Source organism: Barbatula barbatula (genome assembly GCF_947034865.1).
Source record: "Barbatula barbatula genome assembly, chromosome: 19".
Taxonomy (NCBI): domain Eukaryota; kingdom Metazoa; phylum Chordata; class Actinopteri; order Cypriniformes; family Nemacheilidae; genus Barbatula; species Barbatula barbatula.
Window position 1 is genome coordinate 13,698,369 of NC_136782.1, and position 14,985 is coordinate 13,713,353.

At 40.3% G+C, this 14,985-nt stretch overlaps 1 protein-coding gene across 1 annotated transcript in view; it reads left to right on the plus strand.

Annotated features, from left to right (window-relative positions):
- sez6b (seizure related 6 homolog b) overlaps positions 1-14,985 on the plus strand; it is a 136,159-nt gene that overhangs the window by 107,315 nt on the left and 13,859 nt on the right. The window contains exons 5-9 of the mRNA XM_079480940.1: positions 2,183-2,368; positions 5,144-5,312; positions 5,890-6,056; positions 8,874-9,068; positions 10,555-10,693. Of these exons, the coding sequence (XP_079337066.1) occupies positions 2,183-2,368; positions 5,144-5,312; positions 5,890-6,056; positions 8,874-9,068; positions 10,555-10,693 (856 nt within the window). The remainder of the gene's footprint in view (positions 1-2,182; positions 2,369-5,143; positions 5,313-5,889; positions 6,057-8,873; positions 9,069-10,554; positions 10,694-14,985) is intronic.

Below are 14,985 nucleotides of genomic sequence, written 5' to 3' on the forward strand. Positions count from 1 at the left end.
GGTACCCATTCACCTTTATTGTATGGACACAAAACCAATGCAGGTCAGTGGGTACCGCCATTGTTTGGTTACCAACATCCTTCAACATTCTTTGGTAGCTGTGCTTATTTTTTGGTCCTAAGGTCTTAAATGTTAGCAGTGGAGTTACAGGCACAAAATATATCGCAAAATTTCAAAATCCTGGCCAGTAATTTTTATTTTTCAGGCTCCATTTGCAGTTGTGTCAAAAGGTAAATTTTCTACCCTGCTGCAAAATACAACAAGCACAAATCTGGAATTAAGGTCTTTAAAATGTCTTAAAAGCACTGTGGATGTAAGTTGCTCTGTACAACTCCTATTCACCTGCTCCTATATTGTTGTCGAGGTGCACCACCCTATTACGCAGCTCCTCTCCGCTCAGTGAAGGAAAAGAATTGTAGTGATTTATCAAACTGTGGCTTTCATAGACGCGGGAATCCAACCTGAGCCAGCGGAGGAAAAAAACTTAAACAAAAACATTAATTCTGTTTGACAAGGCCCTCTACCTCTCTAAACAGCACTACAGGATCACGGAGCGGAGCGGAGTGATTTTTCCATGAAACATGGCGGTAATTCACGTTGCTGTTGGTTTAGGATCAGATAGGGAGAATCTGAGCTATGGAAGCAATACTGGAGGTCATTGAAGGCAGCACGGTTTAATTAATGCCTGACACCTGAAAAATTGCTGTAATATTTCAGAAAAGACTTGTTCATAACTGGCTCTATGGCCGCTAATGTGAGATATGGTTTCTTTTGGGAAACTATAGCATCGGGATCACGGTGTTGGTGGTGTAATACTTGACACGTTTACTTATTATTTACAGGACGTAATTGAAGACCTTGTGTTAGCTCTAAGCCGATGGCTCATCGAGAGCTTTTGCTTGGTGTTTGCAGTTGTGCAAGGGCTCCTGTCAGCTCTTCAGACTTTGTGATAGAATTGTAAAATTTACATGTCAGGTGCCAGCTGTATCTCTTTTTTAACAGATTTGTGCTGTGGCCAGTCAACATGGAGTGACATGGATGTGAGCCAGGTCAAAGGTAGTAATGTATTGCCCTGTGAATATTTTCTGGCCTCTGGCTCAGTTTTGTCAGTCTTGACAATATGAACGCCCACACTCCACTCTGAATTTCCTCAGCTAACAATAAGGCTGCCAGAACCATATTGAGATGGGGAGAAATGAGCCCTGAAATTTCTGTCATAAATTGCAAAAACATTTTCCGAATGGGGAGGGGAAGGAAAAATGTATGCTGGGAAACAGTTCAGTGGGCGCACGTGGCGCCTTTCCTGGACGTCTACAGTATAAGGAAAGAAAAGACGGCCACTTGTACATATGCAGATGCAATTGAAATTCCCCGTACAGCCATGAATTTTGACCTGTTTCAATTCATAGAAAAGATCTATGCCTTTCACAATTGATTCAATTTCCGTATTCACTGTGTTGTGGCTTGTTGATTTTCATAGATACGTCCTGCAGACTCCAAATCTTTATAAAAATGGCATGTTCGATTCAAAGAACTTTTAGAAGGCTTGAAAGGAAAGAGACTGTCAAGCCAGCAGTGATAACTGGGTCAAAAGGCTTTTGTGGCCTTTGGATGCAGAAGTATTGACAGTGGTTTAGTTCTGAGAGCCTGAAAAGACAATAGTCAATAAAGACTCACTTCACAGCCCTAACAAAAGACCAAAGCTTATGTAAGAAGCATTTTGAGACTGTTATTTTAACTTGAGTTACGGGGTGAGCAGAAAGTAAAAGCACTATGACAAATCGTAGCTTTGCAGTTTGCGTCAGTCAGAGAGTTATTAGTCTTCAAAGTCCTGAATCTGTCTGGAGAAATGGTGAGGGACAGTGTACAGTGACTTTCACTGTATCAGAAAAGTTTGACTTCGGTCCACAGTGCTGGAGGACACAGAGAACAGACATGCATTGGGAACAGACCCTCAGAGGCCGTACTAAACTGCGAGATAGAAAGACAGATGGAATTTGTTGAGATAATAAGTCTTTTTGAAACAAGTTGGAGTCACCATTATGCAATATTCATAGATTCCCAGCAGACCTCAGTCTCAGTACAGATACCAGCTAATGATAGTGTTAGAAAGTGTTACGCAGTGCTGCAGTTTTAATTGTTTGCCTAATCATTCATTCTTTTTTTCTTCTCCCCTTTCCAGCGTTTGTGTTGAGTTGTAATTTTCCAGACAGACCGGCATACGGGGATGTTTCTGTGACCAGCCTGCATGCAGGGGGAGAGGCTTACTTCTACTGCTTCAATGGATACCAAATCCAGGGTCCCTCCACCCTGACGTGCCGCAACGCTACCACACCCTACTGGAACGGAAAGGTTCCCAGCTGTCTAGGTGAGACTCAACTGCATTCACAAATTGCATTCTAAACCTAATAGTATATGCTGTAGACCTACATTTCAGCCCTACGGGGCAAACTACAGCATTTCGTTGAACATGATTTACAGTAAAAAAATACATAGAAAAACATAAAACTCACTGGAAATAAAGCATACATGTAAATACAAATGCAAAGTAGGCCACACTAAATTAATATAAAGTAATTTTCCATATAGATTTTTTTAATAGCACTTTTATCAGTATTCAGATTTTTGTACATTGTGTTGTTTTGCGCTTTACAGATATGTTTAGTAAAATTAAGGAATAATGTTCTGGCAGAAAGTACATTTTCCATTTATTTCCATTTATTTGTTATTTTACAGTGTACATTGACTACAAATTGAGTTATTAATATTTGGCTCATTTTTTTGTAAAAACTTTTGCTTTTGTTGGGAGAAAGTTTTTCTTCTTCTAAACATTAAGCTTCAGTTTACACTCTAAACACTGCGGAACATGCATACAATAAATCCGAAGATGTAAAATCCGAAGATGTCCGTTTATCATTTTTTGACATTGCTTTCGGCCACAACTGCTCAGGTGCTTGTAATGCATGTAAAGCAAACAATTATTTGGTTTCTTCTACGTACATTCTCACAGTCTCTTCCTGTCTTGGTGAGCGGTTATTGACGAGACTGAAATGTTATGAGGTTCAGACTCTTTGGCATTAGGCTAGACTCTGAATCATGCGTTAACCCAGAGGGATTGGCCATGTGTTGAGTTCACACTAACAAAAGCGTCAGCTAAATGACGTTTAATAACCAAATCTTCACTATTTGATCTCTGCCCCTAAGAAATTTAATTATAAATCCGGCTAACAGCAGCAGCAGCAAGCAGCGTTGCTATCTTAAGAAGCATGTGAACATCTCAAGACCGTGCGAGTGTATAAAATAGTAGCTTTTACTTTAAATGAACCTTATTTTATTTGCATATAGATGCAAGGTACCGTAAATGTTGGGTTTCGCTGGCGAGCTGCCTGCCAATCATAAACACAGCCTTCTCACACCAGCTGATTTGCATCATTGTGAATCCACCCTGGACCTGCTCAGTAGCAATTATCCTCCCCATTTTCTGCTTCTCACCAGCAACATACACCCACAAGTCATCATGTCATTCAGACACACTCGGCTTAGCACCCGACGCGCAAAACAAATCTCACGCCTGTGTAAATATTTTGTCCACACAGGTGCGATTTAACTTGACGGGGAAGAATCTCCCTGCGTGCTTGCTCCCTTCTCCTTTCAAGTTAATTGGGGTTTGATCATTGATTTTAGTTAGAATGTTTGGAACAGAAGTGTTTGTGCTTCAAGGTAGTGAATATTAACAGCCGTACCCCCTCGAGGCAGCCCAGTGTGACAGCCTGATTGACAAGCCTGCCTCCTCTGCATAAATAAGGACTTTACGTGCCGCCGTGTCTTCGGAGAGCCGATTCCCTGAGCTGGAGAACTTTTCCTCTTGCATGACAAACAGAGAAAGATCTGTGATTCCAAACAAGGCTGAGCTCCCTGAAGGAGGCCTGTTTTGATGAAGGAACTCATTTAGCGGTTCGGAGGCGCGGCTGCGGTGTGAATCATGAGGAGGTTCGGATAGCCTGGGAAGAAAGCGCCGCCACGCGCTGCCTACAGAACCTGGGGTTTCTTAGTCTCCGCATTGATTTGGAGTGAAATAGCATAAATGTGCTATTTAAGAAACGTGTCCCTGCCGTGCTGATGCGGGGCTGGACCAGACCATCAGAGTCTGATTACTGATCAGCATGGGCAGACTGCCAGAGAGCCGGGCTTTGGGTCCACTTTAATTACACTGTGCGCGCGTGACTAACCTTTAGCCGTCGAGCTCAGAAACCATCCAGCCTCTTCTTCTTCGCCTAGTCGCTCTCTATTTCCGTTGCTTTTAACAAAGACCATTTATGTGTGCTGTCTTTCCTCATATAAATCGCTTCTGCACCGTGATCTGAAGGTTCTTATTATCCGTGTCTGAAATTCTCTTTGACATATTTGCCATTGGAATGAAATGTTAATATTTAATATCTTCTTTCAGTTATAATGTTATATTATTGTGTTTATGTCAAATGTCTACCTGTCTACCTGTACGGGGGAAATGATGGAGGAGATGAACTGTACTCAGATTTGCTTTCAGTTGAAGACATGTCTGTGGAACATGTCTGCTGAAACTAAAAGAGACAACTCGGGGATTCCTGGGTCTTTTTCTCATGAATATGGAGTCTGCTCAATTCTTCGGTTTATCAGTAGTCCCAGGAATCTGCTCAAAGCAAAGTTCCAGGGTCTTATCAAATGTTCAGTAACTTTTGGTTTAGTTTTTCTATACAATTCACATGATTACATTATTTTCGTACGTCAGTGGTTGTCTTATTTGTGTCTGTTTATATATCTTAAATAAAGTGATGCTTTCTTTACCCCCTATTCCAGTGTTTCAAAGCACTTTTCTCTAGTTCCTTTTCTGGTGCAGAAACAGAGAACATTCTAGTCCTGTGTCATTTCAATTAAATCAAACCTCAGAAAAACTAAAAATAATTTTGAAATGGTTTCTTTTTTTTCACGATTCTTTTATTCCATAAAAAGAATGTAGCCTGCTTTAGTCACTTTCTCTAATATGAAAGCACAATATTATAATGTGTTACTTTTTAAAAGAAACTTTCCTTGCTTGTAACAAAAGTTCTGTTATATTACATGATTCTGTTATCAGCCTCTCAAAACTTTCTTTTCCTTCCCGCAGTATCTTGCGGGGGAATGCTGAAGAACGCAACACTTGGCCGCATCATGTCCCCCGGTTTCCCCGGCAACTACAGCAACAATTTAACCTGCCACTGGGTGCTGCAGGCCCCCGATGACCAACGGCTTCACGTGCACTTTGAAAAAGTGGCCCTTGCTGAAGACGACGACAGGTTTGTGCCACAGTACTCTGCTTGTCAGTACTTTGTCTGGAACTTTGTGTTTCGATTCACACATTCATTAATCATCTGGCGTTCAAAGAGAAACAGAAATCTGAGTCTTTTCACAAAGCAGTCACACTCCAAATGTGGCGTCGCTCTTGAGGGCATTATCCGGCGCGGCGAGCGAGGCGTGATACGAACAGTTGCGAGAGCGCGGGTGAAAGTAGATGAAAGTTTCTGAGATCAGACACTTGCTCCCCTCTAAAATAATTTAGAATAATCAAATCCTCTCGTGCAGGCGCGGAGAGAGCGATTAGAGCACACTCCGGGCCCTCAGGAGGGGGATTAAGTTATTTTTATTAGCTGTATCCGCTTTTTCTGCGGGCTTTGCTAACAAATGGACTTTTAATGAGGTCACTTGCTGCTCAGCTATTCAAAATCATATCAGGCAATTATTATGCAAACTGCCAAAATACACTATGAGATTTCGTAGGAACGTTAAATCTGCTGCCAAACAGATCTCTCTGAGATATTTACTGTTATAGCGGAATAACAAAACTATATCTTTATGTGCTGTTTATGTCCACAGGTTCCTCATAAAAGATGGGAACCACATCGACTCGACTATCCTGTACGACTCATATGAGGTGGAGTACCTCCCGAATGAGGGTATCGTCGGCTCCTCCAGGCATCTCTTTGTGGAGTTTTCAACGGATGGCTTTGGCACAAACACAGGGGTAGCCATCAGATATGAAGGTACGGAACAGCGACACAGATGCTCACATCTGCATGTTCACATTTGCGTCAACCAGCTTTTAGCACGTGAACAGCACTCTCCTGTGCTTCTGTGCAGGATGCTGACTGGTCAGTTCTTGATTGTTACAGTAGGGGGTTTCTCCATTCAAAATCACATTTTCGCCACCTTACTGCTACAGTCACGGGACATAATAGCACAGAACTTATCATCCAACATCTCATAACGGTTACAGGGTTCTAACGTTGTTGACACGTCCTATTCTGAGACTCAGGGCTGTTGGTGCAAACATAGCATCTTCCTTCCGGCACATTCCCCTTGTTGCTTCGATTCGCGCCGAAGATTGTTTCTCCCCGGTGCCTCGCTTAACACTCCCCTGAAATTAGATTTATTCAGATTCTATGAAATGGAAATCGAATGAAGCAGCAAATGCGACTCTTCGTGGTCATTATGATGAGTTTTAACTGGTACATTAGCATTATTTTATTATTGTGTACGAATATCGTGTTCCGATCCCTTGACAGGTCAGTCAAATGCCCTCAGTTGGGATGTCATGCAGGACCTCGTAATCATTTCCCAGAGAGATCAATCTAATCTCATTTACCATGGCACAATCCTATTACGCTATCTGCAATGTACTAATGTGCCTTCACGCAACCTGTAACAATGTAGCTTGTCTGCTCCTGATACCTATCTGTCTGTTTCATAGGTGAAGCCCTTTTCTCCTGTCTGTGCCATCTTAAAAAACAGATTGATTCATTTTGATCATTTTCATTACACTGGCAAACATAATGCTGGCACTCTAGTACGCGCTCATGCACAAAATTGAATTTTTCAGAAAGAATTTGAACTCTTTCTAGTTGTTTAATATAAATATGTTCATATTAGGTCATGTTCAATCTATTCGAGATTAATTTATACATAGTACTACAATTGACTAGATGTGGGTTTATTCTGACCAGAGTCATTTCTTGCAATGAAATAGAAACCTCCCAGAACATTAAAAGATCACCTACTCACTTTCTTGTCATTACAAATCAGTGACTGTGTTTCTTCTGCAGAACACAAAAAAAAGATATTTTGAAGAATGTTTAAACCAAACACAGGCCCCTATTGACTTCCAGTGTACTGACACAAAGACGTTTTTCAAAATAACTAGCACCTGTCCTCACATGCATCTAAAGTCGCGCGACGCATGTAACCGCAGGTCTTTGGCATTGTTTGTCATCACAAAAGATTATTATTTTTACGTGTTTTAAAACGCTTGCCCATTTAAACTTTCTATTCTACCGATTTCTCAGTCGAAGTACGCTCACAGACACCAGTTCTCACACACCGCAAGGCTACAAGCAAGTTCTCTCTACAAGCAAGTTCTCAAGCAAGTGTCTTTTGTGCGTCTTATATACTGTGAAATACAAGGCTATGTCAAAAACAAATGAAAACAGTCCGTTGGGTCTTAAATGAAAGTAAACAGTTGGATCAATATCGCGTCTCGTCCTGATCACCCTGTCTATTCTCAGATAACAACCCTTATGTATAGACTAAAATCCTGCTGTTGTTTTTGTCGTCAATGTTAATGAAACAACAAAAAAACTAAATCATGAACTGCTTTTGACTTAAGAAGTTTTGTATCTTTATTTTAAAGTTCATTTAATTCATACACCGAAGAAGCAGTTTTTCAATTTCGTTTCTTCTGTTAAAATGCTACTGGACTATTAAATAGACCCCCTATACCTGTTCGTAAAATCAAACTGTGAATTTTGTCAACCCCTACTTTGGCCCAAATAGTTTCTTTCTTATGAAGTGGAACACATTGAAACAGATTTTTTATAATATCATTAACTTGTTAATTTTCTTTTTACATTTTTATAGTGTAATAAAATACTTTATATATTCTAAACGGTGGAGAGGATGAGCTGCTGTGAGGGGCCTCAAAAAAATATTTAGCCTAGGGCCTCCAAATGTTTAGAACCGGCCCTGCATTCCACTTTCAGATATGGACTACTTAAAATGCAAATTTCCATATCAATCTAATGCTCACGTTGAAGGCATCCAAACCCTGATTGATACTGTTGTTATGTGGGAGATGATGAACAGATGATTAAAATAGCTCAGTCTTACTTGTTGCGAATAAGCCAAAGCTGAATAATGCATGTGTCTGGGGAATTTGAGAATGGGGGAGGGTAATTGGCAAAATCGCTTTAGTTTTTTCGTAAACAGAAAGCAGAGCTGAACGTAAGGCTCAATAGCCCATGCTTGAATAGGGCGAGACCCTGAGGGACATCAACGCCGGTGTTGACTCTGAACATTCTCTTCTCAAGTCTCCTCCCTCTCTTCTAATCTCCATTCTACATTCTCAAACAAGCACAACGACCAATAACGGTCCAGCCAGGCGTATCAGTTTGTTGTTTCCCTTTGTGGATTTATTCATTCTTATTTATTCATATTGTCTGTGTGCCCCGTAAGTGGCCTTGCAAGTCAGGCTAAGGTTGATTAACCAACAATCTCCTTCCAAGGACAACCGAAAGCTGAGACTTACATCCTGGAGGATTTCGATTGGTAGAAATGTAAAAGCAGTGCACAGAGCTCCGCCACACTGAAATTGCTTAAGACCGCCACCTAGAAACACTTTTAAATTCAGATTTCGTCCTCTGTGTTTCGGACAGATTATTACAAGAAGTGGTTATACACTAATCCGAGCGGACCGCTTGTCTATGTGCTTTATGTGTTTGTGAAATCGGATGCTCGGTGATGGTGTTTGGACTGTGATGTGTGTCTCGGAGCAGGTGATTTATGGTGTTGTTTGTGTGTTTTTTCAGCTTTCGCGGCGGGGCACTGCTACGAGCCTTTCGTCAAGTACGGCAACTTCACCACCACTGACAGCGTATATGCTGTAGGCGCGGTTGTGGAGTTCACCTGTGACCCAGGCTACACCCTGGAGCAGGGCTCCGTCATCATCGAGTGCATGGATCCCAGCAACCCGCAATGGAATGAGACTGAGCCCGCCTGCAGAGGTTTGTGTGTGCGTGTTCACGAATGCCTACACGCTTAGATGAATAAATACAGCCATGTCGTAGTATATATGGATGGATGGATGCTTCTACAAGTTAGCACTCAAAGCCCTACCAGATGGAAAATTTACTGTGCAAATTGCATTCAGAATTATATTTGTCGGTGTGCTATCTAATTTGCATATCTTTTGTTCACTTAAACAGTATGCACTGCAGCGTGAGTTGGCTATAGGTACACACTGTTAATACATATATATATTGTTAGCAGGTGTTCGTGTAACTGCACACTTTTGACTGCATTAGACAGCTGCTGAAGAGCTCTACAGGCATCATGTGCAGATACAGTACAAGCAGCTCACATCCCTTTAGTGCCTTTGCTATGTAATCCACTACATCCTGTGTCACCTGGACGAGTTTCAGACACTCTTAGCCACAGTCACACGCTCGTAGCAGCACTAAAAACATTAAGCCATGAAGGCTGGAACCAGAAGCACACTGTGCAAGAATGTGAGAGAATACCTCACTCATAAAGCAGACGCGGTGGCATCTTATCTGACCCGGTGCTCAAGCACATTTCTCCTGCTTCACAATAGAGTCAGGATTTAAAGGATTTAATCGTACCGGCTCCAGTAGAGGGTCAAGACAACAGCTTTTCCATTTGAAAATGAGTTTACGTCCTGTTGTGCCAGTTTAGTGATGTGGAAAGAGGGGAAATGAAAACAGGAAGTCAAGTTCTTTATAAATCTGGGGAGAATTTGGGGTGTGAAACTCAGATGTATCATAAATTGGGATATAAAGTTGCATACCTGGTATAACTGTGTTTTCGTATAAATGTGGTTATTTTCTCTCTTTTTTTCTGACTGTCAAATAATCTTTAAAACAGCTACTTTTCAGAAAATAGAAAAACGTAGTTTAAAGTAACTATAAACAATGTGTTGTTGAAGTTGACATGCGCTTTTTAACCGTTTTTATTTGTTAAATATGTACCTACAGACATGAAACTTGACTAAGAGTATTGGTAGAAATTATAAAAATGATGAAAAATAAAGACACAAGGTTTCGGCGTGACCGCTACAAAATGTAAAGCATTGGGTTAATAAAGAATCTTTAACTTTGTCTTCAACTGTTAAATAAGAAAAATGTAAACATGAAGAGCATTAGATCACTGTAGTTGCAGGCCGGCAGCAAAAATATTATTACACTAATAAAATGTATTTCAAAAAACGATGTAAATATTATTTTATAATAGCAGATTTGTCAATAGATGTATTCATTTAATATATGCTTTTATTCAAATTGATTTTCAGAGTCTTTATATACAGTAGATGGAACGTAAGATTTATGCATCATATTTCGCTTCTTTTAAAAAGGAATTGAATGTATAATAGATTTTTATGAATGTAATGAAATATTATTGTTTAAACATTTCCGGGTAAATGTGTGTGTTAGTTAACATGATGTCTTCTCTTCATCTGTGGTTGTGTTGCAGCTGTATGCAGTGGAGAGATCACAGATTCAGCAGGTGTGGTGTTGTCCCCAAACTGGCCTGAGGCTTATGACAAGGGCCAAGACTGCATCTGGGGGATCCACGTTGAAGAGGACAAGAGGATCATGCTAGACATCCAAGTGTACGTCTATATAAACAACATAATTCTCTGTCAATCAGGATAGTTCCTGTTACACTGTGTACAAGCCTGAATACATTTATATTCCCCCCAAATCTTGCAGTTTGTCCTCTTCACAGTGTCTCAGCAACTGTTGTTAAGCTTTTAATGTTTCATCCCAAGAGAATACAGTCGATACATCTGCTCTGTTTTTCTCTAACGCTGGAAAACATTGTGGATCAGATCTTATGTGGCTTCACAAAATGCTACCGCAGAGTCCCTGTTCACCCATCAGACCGTAAACTCTGTTATGGCCTCAGAAATGTAATACCATGGGACTGACATTCTCTAGTTAGTTGGGCTTGTCCTTGATGTGGCTGAGATTGCACCTCAACTGTTTGGTTTTTGCGTCATCTCCCCGCTGACCGATTCGGCTCTGTTTCACTCCCTCAGCACCCAAACGAAACATCCGCCCTGGATGCACCCAAACCAAACATCGCTCTGGGCAGTTTCTGAGATTTCACTTAAGCTGTAGTGACCCTAATCTTAAAGACCTTTATTGGCTTTTCCGAAGATTTCAAACAGCATACAACTTCTGACGCAACACAGTCGTTCAACTTTTTCAGCTCGAACCTACATCTGTATAAACTTAAAAACAATATGACATTTCTATACGCGTCATTAAAAATTACGTGGGTAAATGTGGTAAAGTAAGTTCAGGCTTTATGTTGGGGCTTCAACATCTTAAGGTTGAGCATATCTGTTGTTTGTGGGGAAGTTCACGCTCTGTGAAAAATCACCGGCAGCACTGGCAAAGAGATTGAAAGAAGGCAAGGTAAAGAGAGTTGTTTTCTCGGCAGTTCCTTATGGGGGATAAGAGACTCAAAAAGCTTGAAGACGTAAACCAGATTATCATGCGTCGCTCTCAGGGAAACTGAGAGTCCTTCTTAAATGGAATGATGAAATGGTGAAAAGAGCGAAGGGATGAGCGCAGCTTTTAATGTTCAGTACAACAGCACGACTGTAATTTTAAAAGTGCTTTTCTATATAAAAAAAGTTCCTAATGTATTCATTCATCTCTAAAATCCCCGGAAATAAAAACACCTTTTTTATAATTTTATATTGTTAAATGATTAAACACTGTGACTAGTAAGTTTTAATACTTTTCATTGGTGCAATATTTGTAAAACCCACAAACATGAAAGGTGACCAATAGTAATGATTAATAAAAAATAATGAAATATAGAGATACAAAGTTTCCGCCCAAAATCCCGGTGATGCTAAATACCAGTACTCTTGAGATTCCTCCTGCCCGATCAAATTAAGGGACTGGAACGAACTGTTGAATAAAGGTTAATAATCTGAACAGAGAAACAATTATTTTATTGGGTGTTTTTATGAATGTGAAATCAATTATGCGAGCAGGAAAACAAGTGTTGAGTGTGATTGCTTCTTCAGGTGAGGCGGGAAACACGAGGCCCTGCTGTGTCAGACCCAGATAGATTATTCATGCATTTAATCATTTGGCTCCCTTAATTAAGATTCACTCATTTGCATATGGCTCCTTTCGCATTTGTCATATTTTCTCTCTCCCTCGTTCTGAGTGTCCTAACTGCAGCCCTACATTGTGTGACCGTGTAATAAATTACATCCTGGATGTTTCGCAGGAGATGCAGTCAACATAATTAATTCTCCATTTATTTTGCGTTGGAGGTAATGGAGGAAGATGGTGACAGAATTCAGAGATTGCTGGATGTTCTTTGTGTGCTGTTATCGCCGCTGGTGGGGATGAGGCAGAATACGGTTCTCATATCCTATGTATGCTGTCGTTCAAAAGTTTAGGGTCATATTTTTCCCACATTATTAAATAAAAATAAAAACATTGGTACATTTTACATTACTTTCATTCTGCTGAACACACAAGAACATATTTATTATTTTTAAGAATGCTGGTAATAGAAAACTGCTGGTCCCCATTGGATTGGTTTTGTGTCCATACAATGGCAGTCAATGGGTCAACCAGCGGTTTTTGGTGACCAACATTTAAAAAAATGTTTTCTTTTGTGTTTGGCAGAAAAAAGAAAATCATCACACAGGTTCAAAATGACAACAGGGTAATGAGTAAATGATGACAGAATTGTCATTTTGAAGGTGAACTATTCCTTTCAAAACATTTTAGGAAAACGTAATGAAAGTAGGGGTGTCATATGTACCGTTTTTGACAATAACCTTGGTATTAAAATCCATGATTATCAATTGTTAATCCTACACATATGATACTAAAGTAAATAATCCAGTGCCCATTAAAGTTTCACCTTAAAAGCAACAGTTGTTGCAAACTGTCTCTCTGTTTCTGCCTCCTTACACTTGTATTTTGAGTGTGATTCGTTGACAAAACATAAAACACTAACTTAAAGATGAATTTCACTGACACTTAAATAGAAATTGCGATAACATCTATTTTGTTTCATTATTTTTATTCAAAATTCTGTTCTTTTGGCCGCAATAATGTATAGAAAAATACGCTGGCCAAACTATTTTAACCTGTATACAACATTTATATATTATGCCCTCAGTTAAAAAGGCTTGTAAGATCTTGAAAAACATTTCTGTTAAGTGACCCTAATCCTTTGAATGGCAGTGTAGGTATTAATGGAGGTGCAGAGGTAACAAGAGGGGTCATCCCAGGTGTGGCTGGAATCACTGGTTCGCTGTAAATTCTCCACCCCCACACTTCAATCTTCAAATGACCAAATTTGTCAAAGGACATATGGGACATTATCAACCAGCCGCATCAAATGAGATGTATATACAGAAAAAATGAGCGAGGAGGGAGGTGGGCGCAGCTGTTCAATCCTGAGAGAGATGGAGAGATATTGAGGAGATCTGGCACTCTTGAACCCGCATTAATTATTGAGCAAATTCTGAATTCTCCCCTTATATTCATGCATGCATCGAACAAGCGATCATTGACCCAGTGCAAGTCCTCATTGCTACAGTAGCATCCCGTAGAGCGGTTTTGTGCTTTAATCGGAGAGCCGCAATACGACGGCCTGGTCCTCTGCTGGAGGCTCATTGGGGCTGTAAGAACATTTTAGCCCGGTAATGAATATGCACCCAGCCTTCTGTAATCATTCATCAATGTTCCACGCACTCCCAATTACCTGTGAACGTGGGCCATAATGAAGGCTGATGAATTCATTTAGCAGGGAGGGGTTCTTGCGCGGTGTGTGCGCTGTGCGGTGAGTAGGAGAATGAAGGGAGGGAGATGCACAGGTGACAGCTGGCACACCTGCACACAGCCGTTCGTAGACCTAGCGGCACAGCGGGGAATGTTCAGTGTATGAGACCCAATCAAAGTCCTCTTATCAGTCTCATTAGTGCCCTACACTGCCTCCTACTGGAGTTCCAATGCACAGCTTTAGTCACCTGTTTTGAGTCCGGATCAACTGTTAGTCTTTGCACAACTTAATGCTGCATGATGTGAATATTGTTATTACTTTGTCAACATATGTTAGATATTCTATTTATAAATTGGATAAATAATGAATATTATGTTATATTCAAATTCTTGGTCAAGGAAAATATTATATATATGATAAGAAATCAAGTGCACCAGATTATGGTTTAGTTCCTAAAATAGAACTTTCTAATAGAAGCACAAATGAAAATTTTGCTCCATGTAAATTAAATTACAGTTGAACATGAAAAACCTTTTCAACAGGATTTGGTTTCCATGTGATTTTTATTGAAGCACCTGACAATGCATTGCATCTGTAATTAAATCCATCTAAACAACATATCGTCATAATCATAATTTACTGCGACTGGTATTTATTGTGTGTTCTTCCATTCCCTGTCTGTTTTTTCCGTTTTTCTCTGTTATTGTCGTCTTCTCCTTTTTTTGGCATAGGGATGTGTGTCTCTTTATGGCGCTTGTGTGCACTGTCCCTCAGAGAGTCACAGCATTTAGCAGGCTGGTAATAAATCAAGGCTGTTTCATCACCCCAGGCGCTGAGCCAGAACCCAGACCAATATTTAACTTTCTAATTAAGAAGAACTGTGCAAAAACAGAAGAACTCATTTTCCTCTTTATTTGGAGAAAGCCTCATCCTCTGTAAGTCTCTCTGAAAATGTTGACAATCCAAATGAAAGTTTAGTCTTCTCTGTTTGTCTGTCTTCCCCCAGAGCCAACATTGTATGGCTCTTTGTGCAGAATCAACTGGAGCTTATCCGCTTTCATCACAGGAAAGCCCTGTGTTAATTTGCAGCTTCTGTCCTGAGTCCAGTTTAAACAAATGGATCTGGACTAAAGG